This window comes from Aotus nancymaae, unplaced genomic scaffold (genome assembly GCF_030222135.1).
Source record: "Aotus nancymaae isolate 86718 unplaced genomic scaffold, 86718_ANA_hifiasm-v0.15.2.pri h1tg000020l, whole genome shotgun sequence".
In the NCBI taxonomy this organism is placed as follows: domain Eukaryota; kingdom Metazoa; phylum Chordata; class Mammalia; order Primates; family Aotidae; genus Aotus; species Aotus nancymaae.
In genome coordinates this window covers 55,375,627-55,387,874 of record NW_026988432.1, presented here as the reverse complement: position 1 = coordinate 55,387,874, position 12,248 = coordinate 55,375,627, and the positions used below count along the sequence as shown (strand labels likewise).

General features: G+C 48.3%; 1 protein-coding gene across 8 annotated transcripts in view; it reads left to right on the top strand.

The window, feature by feature from the left end:
- GREB1L (GREB1 like retinoic acid receptor coactivator) overlaps positions 1 to 12,248 on the top strand; it is a 307,520-nt gene that overhangs the window by 277,154 nt on the left and 18,118 nt on the right. For all 8 annotated transcript variants that reach the window (XM_064379355.1, XM_012445023.2, XM_064379354.1 and 5 more), the window contains 5 exons: positions 372 to 616; positions 3,912 to 4,489; positions 4,718 to 4,820; positions 9,610 to 9,765; positions 10,042 to 10,181. In XM_064379355.1, the coding sequence (XP_064235425.1) occupies positions 372 to 616; positions 3,912 to 4,489; positions 4,718 to 4,820; positions 9,610 to 9,765; positions 10,042 to 10,181 (1,222 nt within the window). The remainder of the gene's footprint in view (positions 1 to 371; positions 617 to 3,911; positions 4,490 to 4,717; positions 4,821 to 9,609; positions 9,766 to 10,041; positions 10,182 to 12,248) is intronic.

Here is a 12,248-nt window from a genome sequence, read left to right as displayed (position 1 = left end):
TCTGCTATTCCCGCCCCTCTCAAGGACCTAGACTCCATAGACTAGAGGGCAACAACAACCACAATGAAAGCATTAGTTGAATGCTTACTGGGCATGTCAAGTAGTGCCCTAAATGCCTTACGTGTATTCAGTCTTTACAACAACCATATGAGACTGGCATTACTATCCACTCTTCATACTCGAAGAAAATGAAGCACAGAGAAGGGTCATAATAGCTGGGAGGCGGCAGAGCTGAGGTTTCCGTCAATGCTCACCTCGCACTGAAACCTAGGATTTTCACTGCTGCGTGTTGCATCCAGATCACCAGGCACACATACATGCTGCGTGCCTGGCCAGATGGACTCACCAACACCACAATTACTTTTGTTCAGGTCTTTGAAGTACTGTGACCTCCGGTTAATTGACTCAAGCTATTTAACTCGCACGGCCTTGGAACAGGAGGTGGGTCTGGCATGCTGCTATGTCTCAAAAGAGGTCATTCGGGGACCCACTGTCGCCCTGGACCTCAGCGGGAAGGAGCAGGAGAGAGCTGCTGTCAGCGAAAATGACTCTGATGAGCTGCTTATCGACCTGGAGCGGCCCCAGAGCAATAGCAGCGCTGTCACAGGGACGTCGGGTCAGTACTTTCTTTTCTCTTTCATGGAGTGAGAGACATGAGTCAGGAGGTGTGCAGGAATGTGGAAGGCAGAGGCATTTACTGACACCCTGACGGCCTTCAGAGGAGCCTTCAGGGACTCTGGCATCCTCTCCAGAACCAGCTCCACAGGGGAGATGCTTGAAAAACATGACTATTGAACAGCCAGAAAATACTTCTCTGGGTAAACATTTAAGGAAGAGCTTGGTAATAGGCCAAAAACAATTTTATCAACCCCAGCCTGTACCATTTTCCCTAGTCTTTTCTACCCTTAATCTTCTAATGGTTATTATGCATCTCATATTTGCACAAAGGTCTTGTTTTTCTTTTCTCTTTCCTTTTTTAAAATTATTTTTATTTTTTATTTATTTTAATTTTTATCACCCATTCAGAGAATTTTTTTTTTTTTTTGAGACGGAGTCTCTGTCATCCAGGCTGGAGTGCAGTGGCGCAATCTCGGCTCACTGCAGCCTCCGCCTCCTAGGTTCAAGTGATTCTCCTGCCTCAGCCTCCTGAGTAGCTGGGATTACAGACGTGAGCTACCACGTCTGGCTAATTTTTATATTTTTAGTAGAGACGGAGTTTCACCATGTTGGTCAGGCTGGTCTCGAACTCCTGACCTTGTGATCTGCCCACCTTAGCCTCCCAAAGTGCTGGGGTTATAGGCATGAGCCACTGTGCCCGGCCAAGGCCCTGTTTTTCTTCCAGGTCCTGAAGCTGTAAGTTTGTGCTAAATGGCTCAGTACCTGGCACAAAATGTTTGCTTGAATGAATCAATCGATGGCGTTTCTAAACAGTTAACAGCAAGCATTGTATGCTGAAGGCTCCTCTGGGGACATTGTCGATAGTGAAGACCCACCCTGCATCCTGCCATCCCCTGCCTTGCATTACTGAAGGTCTATGGCAGTGCCTGGCATGACTTTTCTTCTGATAAATTGCATTACAGCAAATGCTGCACTCTTTACATTTTTTCTGATTATGAAAGTAATAAAGCTTAATGCAGAAAACATGGAGACTGTCATCTGGGCACAGTGTCTCATACCTGTAATCCCAGCACTTTGGGAGGCTGAGGCGGGTGGATCACCTGAGGTCAGGAGCTCAAGACCAGCCTGGTCAACATGGTGAAACCCCATTTCTACTAAAAATACAAAAAATTAGCCAGGTGTGGTGGCTGACACCTGTAATCCTAGCTACTCTGGAGACTAAGGCAGGGGAATCGCTTGAACCCAGGAGGTGGAAATTGCAGTTCATTAAAAATGAAATACACTCCCACTTCCAGAGGTAACCACCCTTAACATTGGGGTGGCATGCCCCTCCTTCTCCCCTCACCCCTTTTTTTTTCAAGATGGAGTTTTGCGCTTGTCGGCTAGCTAGAGTACATTGGTGCCATCTTGGCTCACTGCAAGTTCTGCCTCCTGGGTTCAAGAAATTCTCCTGCCTCAGCCTTCCGAGTGGATTACAGGTGCCCACCACCATGCCTAGCTAGCTAACTTCTGCATTTTTAGTAGAGACGGGTTTCACCATGTTGGCCAGGCTGGTCTCAAACTCCTGACCTCAGGTGATCCACCTGCCTCGGCCTCCCAAAGTGCTGGGATTACAGGCGTGAGCCACCGCACCCCGCCTCTCACCCTTTTTTTGAACTGTCATTGAGATTCTTCCGTCACTCTGACACATACATGCGAACACACCATAATTTTGTCCAAAAACAGCACTGGTCTTCCTGTCCATTCTGGCAGCAGCTACTGGATGGCTCTGTGCAGGAACGGAAGAGGAGGGTCTGTGGGGTTTGCTGTTGATAGTGACCCTCAGCCTGGAGGAGCTAGAGCTGCCCTGCTCCCGTGCACACACGGCTACTACTCCTGCCAGGGGCTAGGGCTGACCATGTGGACCTCAGCCCCACCACAACAGGCTCCCCAGTTTTCTCTCTCAGAGCAGTTTCAGAATAGAGTCAAGGGGTTTGAAAGATAGTAAAGGTTCACGGAAAGGAGGCAGGGAGATAACATCCGGAAGCTTCTGGATACCAGCATGAGGAGAAGGGTAGCTTGTCTTCCTTCCTGTGGTTCTTCCATCTCACTCCTTCCTTTCCCTCACTTGAGGAGCTGCCCCACAAAGTGAGCACATCCTTGGCCTTGTGCTGTTGAACTCACAAAGGTCGACTGTCCTTGGCTACTGTGTCCCTCCCTACAGGCCATGGAGCACAGGGACCCCAGCCATGGCTGACTTGGAGGATGATGGGGAAGGTTCACTGGCCAGAACGCGCAGCACTGGTGGCGGGGAAGGCACGCTCTCCCCCAAGATGGAGAGACATTGGCAGCTGAGCGAGTAGAGGGGCTGAGTTTTAATCATCTCTCACTGATGGCTGTTCATTCAGGATCTCCCAAGGTGGGGATTCAACCTCCATGTCTGGCAGCAGCAAGCTAAGCTCAGAGAGGGCCTTTAGTCCTGAATGTAATGAGCTTTTGGTTTGTCTTCAAACCAAAGAGTGGCTGGTCTATTCGGAGGAAAAACACATTTGAAAGGAACTGGCCAAATGTGTACAGCTACTTTAGGGAAAAGCTACCGCCCTTGGCATCGCATACGCCTGCCACCCCACTTCATGCAAAGGCATCCCCCACCCTGGCTTGGGAGTCTATGGAAGGGGTTGCAGTCTGGGGAGCTGATCTGAAGCCAGAGGCATGAGGCCCTCAGTCCCCAGAAGGAAGCCCCGAGAAGTGCCCCCAGGGCAGGACTTGAATGTGGAGACTGTGTTGGGTGGGGTCCTAGAAGGAATTGGAGGGCAGACCCAAACCAGGTCATTTGAGGAGCGTTTAGTAGAGGGACTGTTTACTAAGATGTGGACAGAACTTGGAAAAGGAGCAAGAGACAAGATGTGGTGTGCTGGGGGTGGTTAACCCCAGGGAGCCCTGGCCACTGTGGGCCTGACGCAGGGAGGGACAGGAACACCTCTCCAGACCTGAGCCGAAGCCCACAGTAGAGAAAGGCGGCCCACTGCTGGTGACCATGCAGGGGAAGCCAAGGAAGAAGCACCCATCTCCTGCTGGTGGCTCCCATTGGCCAAACCCACTGAGAAGTCAGGGCAAGGGAGCAACATGGAGCAGTGTGAAGCAGCAGCAAAGGGAAGATTTCTTGCTCAGGGTCTGCAGCCGCAGAGCTGAGCCCAGTCTCCGCTGCTTTCCTGGTCTTTGCCTCCTTCCCAAAGCTGCCAGGAGCCTGGAAGAGCACACCTTAGATCAGTAACAGGGCTGCTGTGGGGTGGGTTCTGTCTGTCCTCTCGCAGGTTCCATCATGGAGAATGGAGTGAGCTCTTCCAGCACAGCTGACAAGTCCAAGAAGCAGCCCCTGACCCCCAGCTTCCAGAGCCCAGCCACCAGTCTGGGGATGGATGAAGGGGTCTCTGCCAGCACACCTGGAACTGGAGCCGGGGAGACTCTGAAGCAAGAGTGTGACTCCTTGGGCCCCCAGATGGCAAGCAGCACCATCTCCAAGCCATCTTCATCCTCCTCAGGACCCAGGACCCTCCCATGGCCGGGACAGCCCATTAGAGGCTACCGGGGCCCGCAAACAGCCCTGCCACCGGTGGTGATCCTATCCAAAGCAGCCTACAGCCTCCTGGGCTCCCAGAAGAGTGGCAAGCTGCCGTCCTCCTCGTCCCTGCTGCCTCATGCCGACGTGGCCTGGGTGAGCTCCTTGCGGCCACTCCTGAACAAGGACATGAGCAGTGAGGAGCAGTCCCTCTACTACAGGCAGTGGACCTCGGCCCGGCAGCACCATGCTGACTACAGCAACCAGCCGGACCCGGCCTCTGGCACCCGAACCTTCCACCCCCGGCGGCTGCTGCTGACCGGGCCCCCCAAGGTAGGGTCAGGCTGGGCCCTTTCTTAGGTTGGGGTTGGCAAGTCTTCTCCAAGAAAGAAAGAAGCCAGAGAACCTTGTGGGGGTGGAGCAGGTGTGACAGAGCAATGAGGACCTCATTTAGGCCTCTCAGGCAAGAGACACTACGGAGACAATGTGTGAAATCTCTTTTCTCTTTTCCTCCCCTCTTTCCTGCCTCCATTCCTCCCTAATTAAAAATCTTTCCATCAGGTGGGAAAGACGGGCTCCTATTTACAGTTCCTCAGGATCCTCTTCCGCATGCTCATCAGGCTCCTGGAGGTGGATGTCTATGATGAGGAGGAGATCAACACTGGTGAGTGCTGAGGCCGGGAGTGGGCGGAGGGGCAAGATACAAAGACATTGAACCACAAATCCTGGGAACTTGCTTTTGGCTTCTGGGATTTCTACAGTACCTAACCTGCAGAGTTATTGGGAGGCTAAAGATAATGTGCCCAAGGCCGGGCACAGTGGCTCACACCTGCAATCTCAGCACTTTGGGAGGCCAAGATGGGCAGATCAGCTGAGGTTGGGAATTAGAGACCATCCTGGTCAACATGGTGAAACCCTGTCTCTACTAAAAATACAAAAATCAGCCGGGCATGATGATGCACATCTGTAATTTCAGCTACTCGGAGGCTGAGGCAGGAGAATCACTTGAACCCAGGAGGCGAGTTGCAGTGAGCTGAGATCATGCCACTACACTCCATCCTAGGTGACAGAGTGAGACTTTGTCTCAAAAAAAAAAAAAAGAAAAAGAAAGAAAAAAAAGATAATGTGCCCGGCAAATAGTTCTGAATAAACTGTAGCTTTTTTAGCTCATTGGAGTCGGGGATGGTGTATTCTACTTTTGGCCTCCTCTCTACAATGTCCAGCGAGGTGCTGAGCAAAAAGGCGTTTTTGTTTAGTTTGTTTGTTTTTAATTTAAATTCTGGGGAAACATGTTCTGAACGTGTGAGTTACATAAGTATACATGTGCCATGGTGGTTTGCTGCACCTATCCACCCGTCACCTAGTTTTTAGCCCTGCATGCATTAGGTATTTGTCCTAATGCTCTCCCTCCCTATGCCTCCCCACTGCCGACAGGCCCTGGTGTGTGATGTTCCCCTCCCTGTGTCCATATGTTCTCATTGTTTAGCTCCCACTTATGAGTGAGAACATGCAGTGTTTGGTTTTCTGTTCCTGTGTTAGTTTGCTGAGAATGATGGCTTCCAGCTTCATCGATGTCCCTGCAAAGGACATGAAGTCATTCTTTTTTATGGCTGTAAAAAAGGTGTTTTATAAAGGCTTTTTAGGTAGATCAGTTGCCTAGATGGTTAACTATTGTAAAATTCAAGTTGTAGTATTCAACTGCTTAAGGATCCAGGGCATATTTATATTCTACATATCAGTCCTTTGTCGATTGGTCAGAGTATGTCTTATATTTTACCCATAGGCTCTGAATGAAGGCACTGGATTACTATAATGAGATGAAAACTTCTATGTGTATAACTCAATGCTGGCATCATGAACAAAACCTCTTCCCATCTGCATTAAGACACAGGGCCAGCCAGGCATGGTGGCTCACGCCTGTAATCCCAGCACTTTGGGAGGCTAAGGCAGGTGGATCACCTGAGGTCAGGAGTTCAAGACCAGCCTGGCCAACATTGTGAAACCCCATCTCTACTAAAAATACAAAAATTAGCCAGATGTGATGGTGCGTGCCTGTAATCCCAGCTACACAGGAGGCTGAGGCAGGGGAATCACTTGAACTCAGGAGGCGGAGGTTGTGGTGAGCCGAGATCATGCCATTGCACTCCAGCCTGGGTGACAGAGGAAGATTCTGTCTCCAAAAAAAAAGACAGAGGGGCAGGTGTCGATAGGGCTGTGAGAGCCAGTGGGCACACCAAGACCATTCCAGGTGTCTTCCCCAGCTGGCACCAGGGAGATGATTCCACTCTGCAGCTAAAAACAGTGTGGCTCAGCTGGGTGCAGTGGCTCACGCCTGTAATCCCAGCACTTTGGGAGGCCAAGGCAGGCAGACCACCTGAGGTTAGGAGTTTGAGACCATCCCAGCCAACATGGTGAAACACCGTCTCTACTATAAACACAAAAATTAGCCAGGTGTGATGGTGGGTGCCTGTAGTCCCAGCTACTCAGGGGGCTGAGGCAGGAGAATAGTTTGAACCCGGGAGGCGGAGTTTGCAGTGAGCCAAGATTGCACTCCAGCCTGGGAGACACAGCAAGACTCTGTGTCAAAAACAAACAAACAAACAAAAACAGTGTGGCTCAAAACTGTGGCTTCACATCTCAGAACAGTTTGACTGTGCTGGCAGGGAACTGTGGGGAAGAAGTAGAGGCAACTAGGTAGTAGTTCTTCTCAAGCCTCTCAAAGGATAAGTCTGGAGTAGGGAAAGCCCTCAGCATCTTCTACCAAATTAGCTCTTAGAGATCTCACCTCACTTGTTTTACCTAAGTGCTTGGACCTGTTCCACAACCAGCCCAAGAGATTAGTGCAGAGCAAGAGTAGGTAAAATCGGCCGTATTTAACCACTTTATTATGGCTTCAGGCCTGTTTCCATGTCTCATCAGTCCACATCCATGATTTTAGACACACACACATGATCTCATCTTCCCATCTACATCTCCTTGTTTTTTTCCCCAGCTAAGCTGCACCAGATCGTCAGGCCCACCAGGTTTGCCTCAAAACACTCCAGTGCCCCTGGAAGGAGCTGAGCCAGAAGGGCAAAGCCAGAGTGAATCAGATTGGGAGTCAGGGTCTGCCCTTCCTGCCAGCTTTCCCACCAGGCTCCCTGGCACCACAACAGAGTGATGACTTTGATTTTTTTCCTCAGCTCATGCTACAATGATCTTGACTCTTACTCTGTGCCAGTGAGCTGTGAGTCTGTTACAGCCCATTTGATGGGAGAACCTGACCTTTGTAGTAAGAAACACTGTTAGTTTGGCTTTCTTCCTTCCTTCTGTCTCATTTTAGGGCAGGTTAATGCAATGGTGCTCTCAAGAGGCACAATGACACCTTTTTAAAAACTAGAATAGGCTTGAAATTTTAAATAATGTGCAGACTTTAGTTCAGGGATATAAAAATAAATGGTATGTGTTAAAAAGATATAGCTGTACTTCCAATCTTTAGGCTTTTTTGAAAAGTTTCTTTTCTCCCTTTGAAAGTTGTCTTAAGCTACTTTTTGATCTTATTCATTTTATTACACACACACACACACACACACACACACACACGGATAGGTACATAGGTACTCCACCTCCTGGACTCAAGCAATTCTCCTGCCTCAGCCTCCTGTGTAGCTTGGAGACAGGCGCCTGCCATCATGCCCAGCTAATTTTTGTATTTTTAGTAGAGACAGGGTTTCACAATGTTGGCCAGGCTGGTCTTGAACTCCTGACCCCATGTAATCCACCTGCCTTGGCCTCCCAAAGTGCTGGGATTACAGGTGTGAGCCACTGTGCCTGGCCAATAGTAAAAAGTATAATCTGTTAGACACCAGCTGTGCGCCTGCGACTGTCTTGGCACTTTATTTTTATTTTTGAGATGGAGTCTCGCTGTGCCACCCAGGCTGGAGTGCAGTTTATTTTTATTTTTATTTTTGAGATAGAGTCTTGCTCTGCCACCCAGGCTGGAGTGCAGTGGTGTGATCTCGGCTCACTGTGACCTCCACCTCCTGGGTTCAAGTGATTCTCCTGCCTCAGCCTCCCAAGTAGCTGGGATTACAGGCACACACCACCACACCCAGCTAATGTTGGTATTGTTGGTAAGGACGGGGTTCCGCCGTGTTGGCCAGGCTGGTCTCGAATTCTGACCTCAAGTGATGTGCCCACCTCGGCCTCCCAAAGTGCCAAGATTACAGGCGTGAGCCACTGTGTCCAGCCTGTCTTGGCACTTTAAATGTACCATCTCTGGCTGGGCAGGGTGGCTCACACCTGTAAACCCTACACTTTGGGAGTCCAAGGTGGGAGGATCGCTTGAGGTCAGAAGTTTGAGACCAGGTTGGACAGCAGGGAGACCTCATCTCTACAAAAAAAATTTAAAACTTTAGCCAGGTGTGTGGTACATGCCTGTAATCCTAGCTACTCAGGAAGCTGCAGTGGGAGGATTCCTTGAGCCCAGGAGTTCAAGGTTATAGTGAGCTTAAATTGTATCATTGCATTCCAGCCTGAGTGACAAAGTAAGACTCTGTCTCCAAAAAAAAAAGAGGCTGGCATGGTGACTCACACCTGCAATCCCGGCACACTTTGGGAAGTTGAGGGGGGAGGATCATTGGAACCCAGGAGTTCAAGACCAGCCTAGGCAATACAGTAAGACTCTGTTTTTATAAAAACATTAGCTGGGCATGGTGGCCCATGCTTGTAGTCCCAGCTACTTAGGAGGCTGGGTGGATCATTTGATCCCAGGTGGTTGAGGCTGCAGTGAGCTCTGACCATGCCACTGTACTCCGGCCTGGGTTACACAGCAAGACCCTGTCTTGAACCCACAAAAAATAAAGCCATCTCTAATGCTTACAATAATCTGGGGACTCAGGGTTAAGTATAGTGCCTGAAGGTGTGATGTTGTAAGGACAGGGCCAGGATTCACACCCAGGTCTACTGGGTCTCAACCGTGACTGCATATTATAACACCCTGAGGAGCCTTAAACAATATGACTGCTTCCTAGACAGTCAGACATTCTGCCTGAACTATTTCTGGGATGTGTGGCCTGAGTGGGAATTTTTACCAGCTCCCCAGCTGATTCTAATGTGTGGAAGACACTGGGAATCTTGCTCAGTGCATCCTAAAATCTCTTGGGTGTCACCACAGCTAAAAATCTCGACAGAAATAAGATCACCCAAAATTAAACTTTTAAGGAAATTTGGGGTGGTGGAGACTCAGTTATCTTACAGATGTGGAAGTTTGTGAATTGAGTCTGCAGAGACAAATGCTGGGAGCCGTTGAGGGCAAATGTTCCTCTCAGCATGGGTGTAAACCATTCTGGCTCCTACACTGGGATATGGGAGCTCATTTTTCAGAAATGCCTTTGTCCACCAAGTCATTCTCCCTGACACATGGGGAAGAGGGAGGCCAATCACCTGCTCTGCACACTTCCTTCTTGTCCTAGATCATAGTGAAAGCACTGAAGTGAGCCAGTCAGAGGGAGAGCCCTGGCCTGACATCGAGAGCTTCAGTAAAATGCCTTTTGACGTCAGTGTGCATGACCCCAAGTACAGTTTCATGAGCCTGGTGTATACTGAGAAGCTGGCAGGAGTCAAACAAGGTCAGTGCAATCAGCCAAGTTTACCTCCTCTTTGGGTCAAGGAGACACTAACTCCGGGCAGGAGGTCTAGAGCGGTGACATCTTTGAAAGCACCTTACATCTCGCTTTTCTTTAGCTCGTATACACGTGCACACTTTCAGATTTTCATACCTGTTTCTCAGGGCATAAATTACAGAATGCATGGACAAGTTCTTTTGAGGAAAAGGGAACTTTTCTTTCAAGGCATAGGGAAAACATTTTATCTCATGGGATGGCTTTTTGCCCCTTTATACACAGAAGTGATAAAGGAATCCAAAGTTGAAGAGCCCAGGAAACGAGAAACTGTGTCCATAATGCTGACCAAATATGCAGCCTACAACACCTTTCACCACTGCGAACAGTGCCGCCAGTACATGGACTTCACCTCTGCCTCCCAGGTACTCTCCCGCCTTCGCCCTCTGTCACCCACTATGGATTTTGTATGTAAGGTGGGGGTGGAGGGATGAAAAATAAGGCCCCTAGTTTCAGGCCACAGGTAAAGGATAGTTTATTCATGAGAAGGAGCCACTCACTGGTGACAAAAATGCATGAAGGCCAGGTGCAGTGGCTCATGCCCATAATCCCAGCACTGTGGGAGGCCGAGACAAGTGGATCACCTGAAGTCAGGAGTTCATGATCATCCTGGCCAACATGGTGAAACCCCGTCTCTACTAAAAATACAAAAAATTAGCCGGGTATGGTGGCACACGCCTGTAATCCCAGCTACTCGGGAGGCTGAGGCAGGAGAATCGCTTGAACCTATGAGGCAGAGGTTGCACTGAGCTGAGAGATCGCGCCACTGCACTCCAGCCTGGGTGACAGAGTGAGACTCTCTCAAAAAAAAAATGCATGAAGCAATAATTAAATGAATGTTGGGTTTATATGGATCGTGGGAGGGAGGGGAGGCAGCTTAGTTTTAATGTCTTGAATTATCAAATGGTTACATGTGTCATGTTTAGGTTAGGAAGTACCTGAGATGTTTATTTGCAATCCATGTATTACAGTATATTTGATAAAAGGGTTTCCCCCTCTTCCCTTTGGATCTCTGACTAAAATGGCACTATTATCTCAGATCCACAGGGTGTGCCCTTTGAGCTGTGATTCTAACAAATCTGTTGATCAACCTAGTCACATTCTCACACCTGCTGGGGGTGGCTTGGCCAGTGGAGTCGGTTTGTTTTATGCAGTGAGAACTGAGACATAGGAATGCAGAACATGGGCCAATACCCTTAGTATGTGGCTTCTTTTGTTCTAGTGCATCTTTAAGCACAGAAGATGGAAAGGCAACAAATGATAGTAATATCCAGAGCTTACTTACCCCAATTCATCTTTATTTTTATGACTTGGCTTTGAACACACAGAAACAACTCCTGCTTCTTGTAGGCCGTACTGACTCGCCTAAACCTGTTTCTGCTCTTCAGGGCCAAGTCGCAACCCTTTTCCCACATCTCATCCTGAAATACAAATGAGTACTAGAAGGAATATGCTTGAAAAAAAAATTGATTCATTCTGCCCTTCTAATACAATTTATCTTTTAAATCCCATTTGTTTTCTTGGTGTTACTGAAAACTTCTGGAGGGCTGCTTTGAAATAAGCTCGTAAAGCTTTATAGAATATAGAAGACCCAAGTCCCCCGGTCTACAGATTATAAGTTTTTAGAAAATATTAGAAACTCTCTATTCATACAGTTTCTGTGTGATTACAGTACTAAGTAGTATATTCCCAAATTTCTGAGGCAGAATAAACTAGAATTAAGGGGAGAAATATGTTATTTTTCTATGAAATAGAGTATTTTGGTTAAAACCGTTGGGAAACTTGGATTCTAGTTGCTGATGAAAATTGATGTTATCCTTTCATTAAGCCAAATCTTATCCACATTAAAAGCGTGAAAAGACCTATTATATAATTATTCACTGAGATAGGTTACTGAAAGCACATGAACTCTCCAGCACTTTAAAAGTAGGTTAGATTTATATTTGGATTCAATGAGTCAAATGGTCTTTTTTCTGAAACCGGAGTTCTGAGCTAAATGATTGTTTGCACCTCTTCGGCATCCACTGTAGCCAGAAAAGATGGGGCTGGAGAGGCATTTTAATGTCAAATCTGATATTTTATTTAGAAAGCTGATATTCATTTGACCTGACCCACATAGAGCAGAAGTGTTTCCCCCTGATTAACAGATCTTTGGGAATGTATACAGAGCAGGACATCCCACAGGTGTATCTGACCTCTGCATAAGATGGAGCAGTTGTGGTTCTGAGAGCATAAAGAATGCAGACAGTGCCAGGCAACAAGCACTTCTCCCATTGAGGCTATGTAGGTGCAAGATGGCAGGCTCTCCTGTCAACGGCAGCTCCTGAATGATGAAGTGTTTGCCTTACCAACCCTCTAGACGTTGCTGCTCACAGCCTGGTCCAGTGGCATTTACCAGTTCATGTTAGTTTCCCTCTCTTAATAAGAACCTG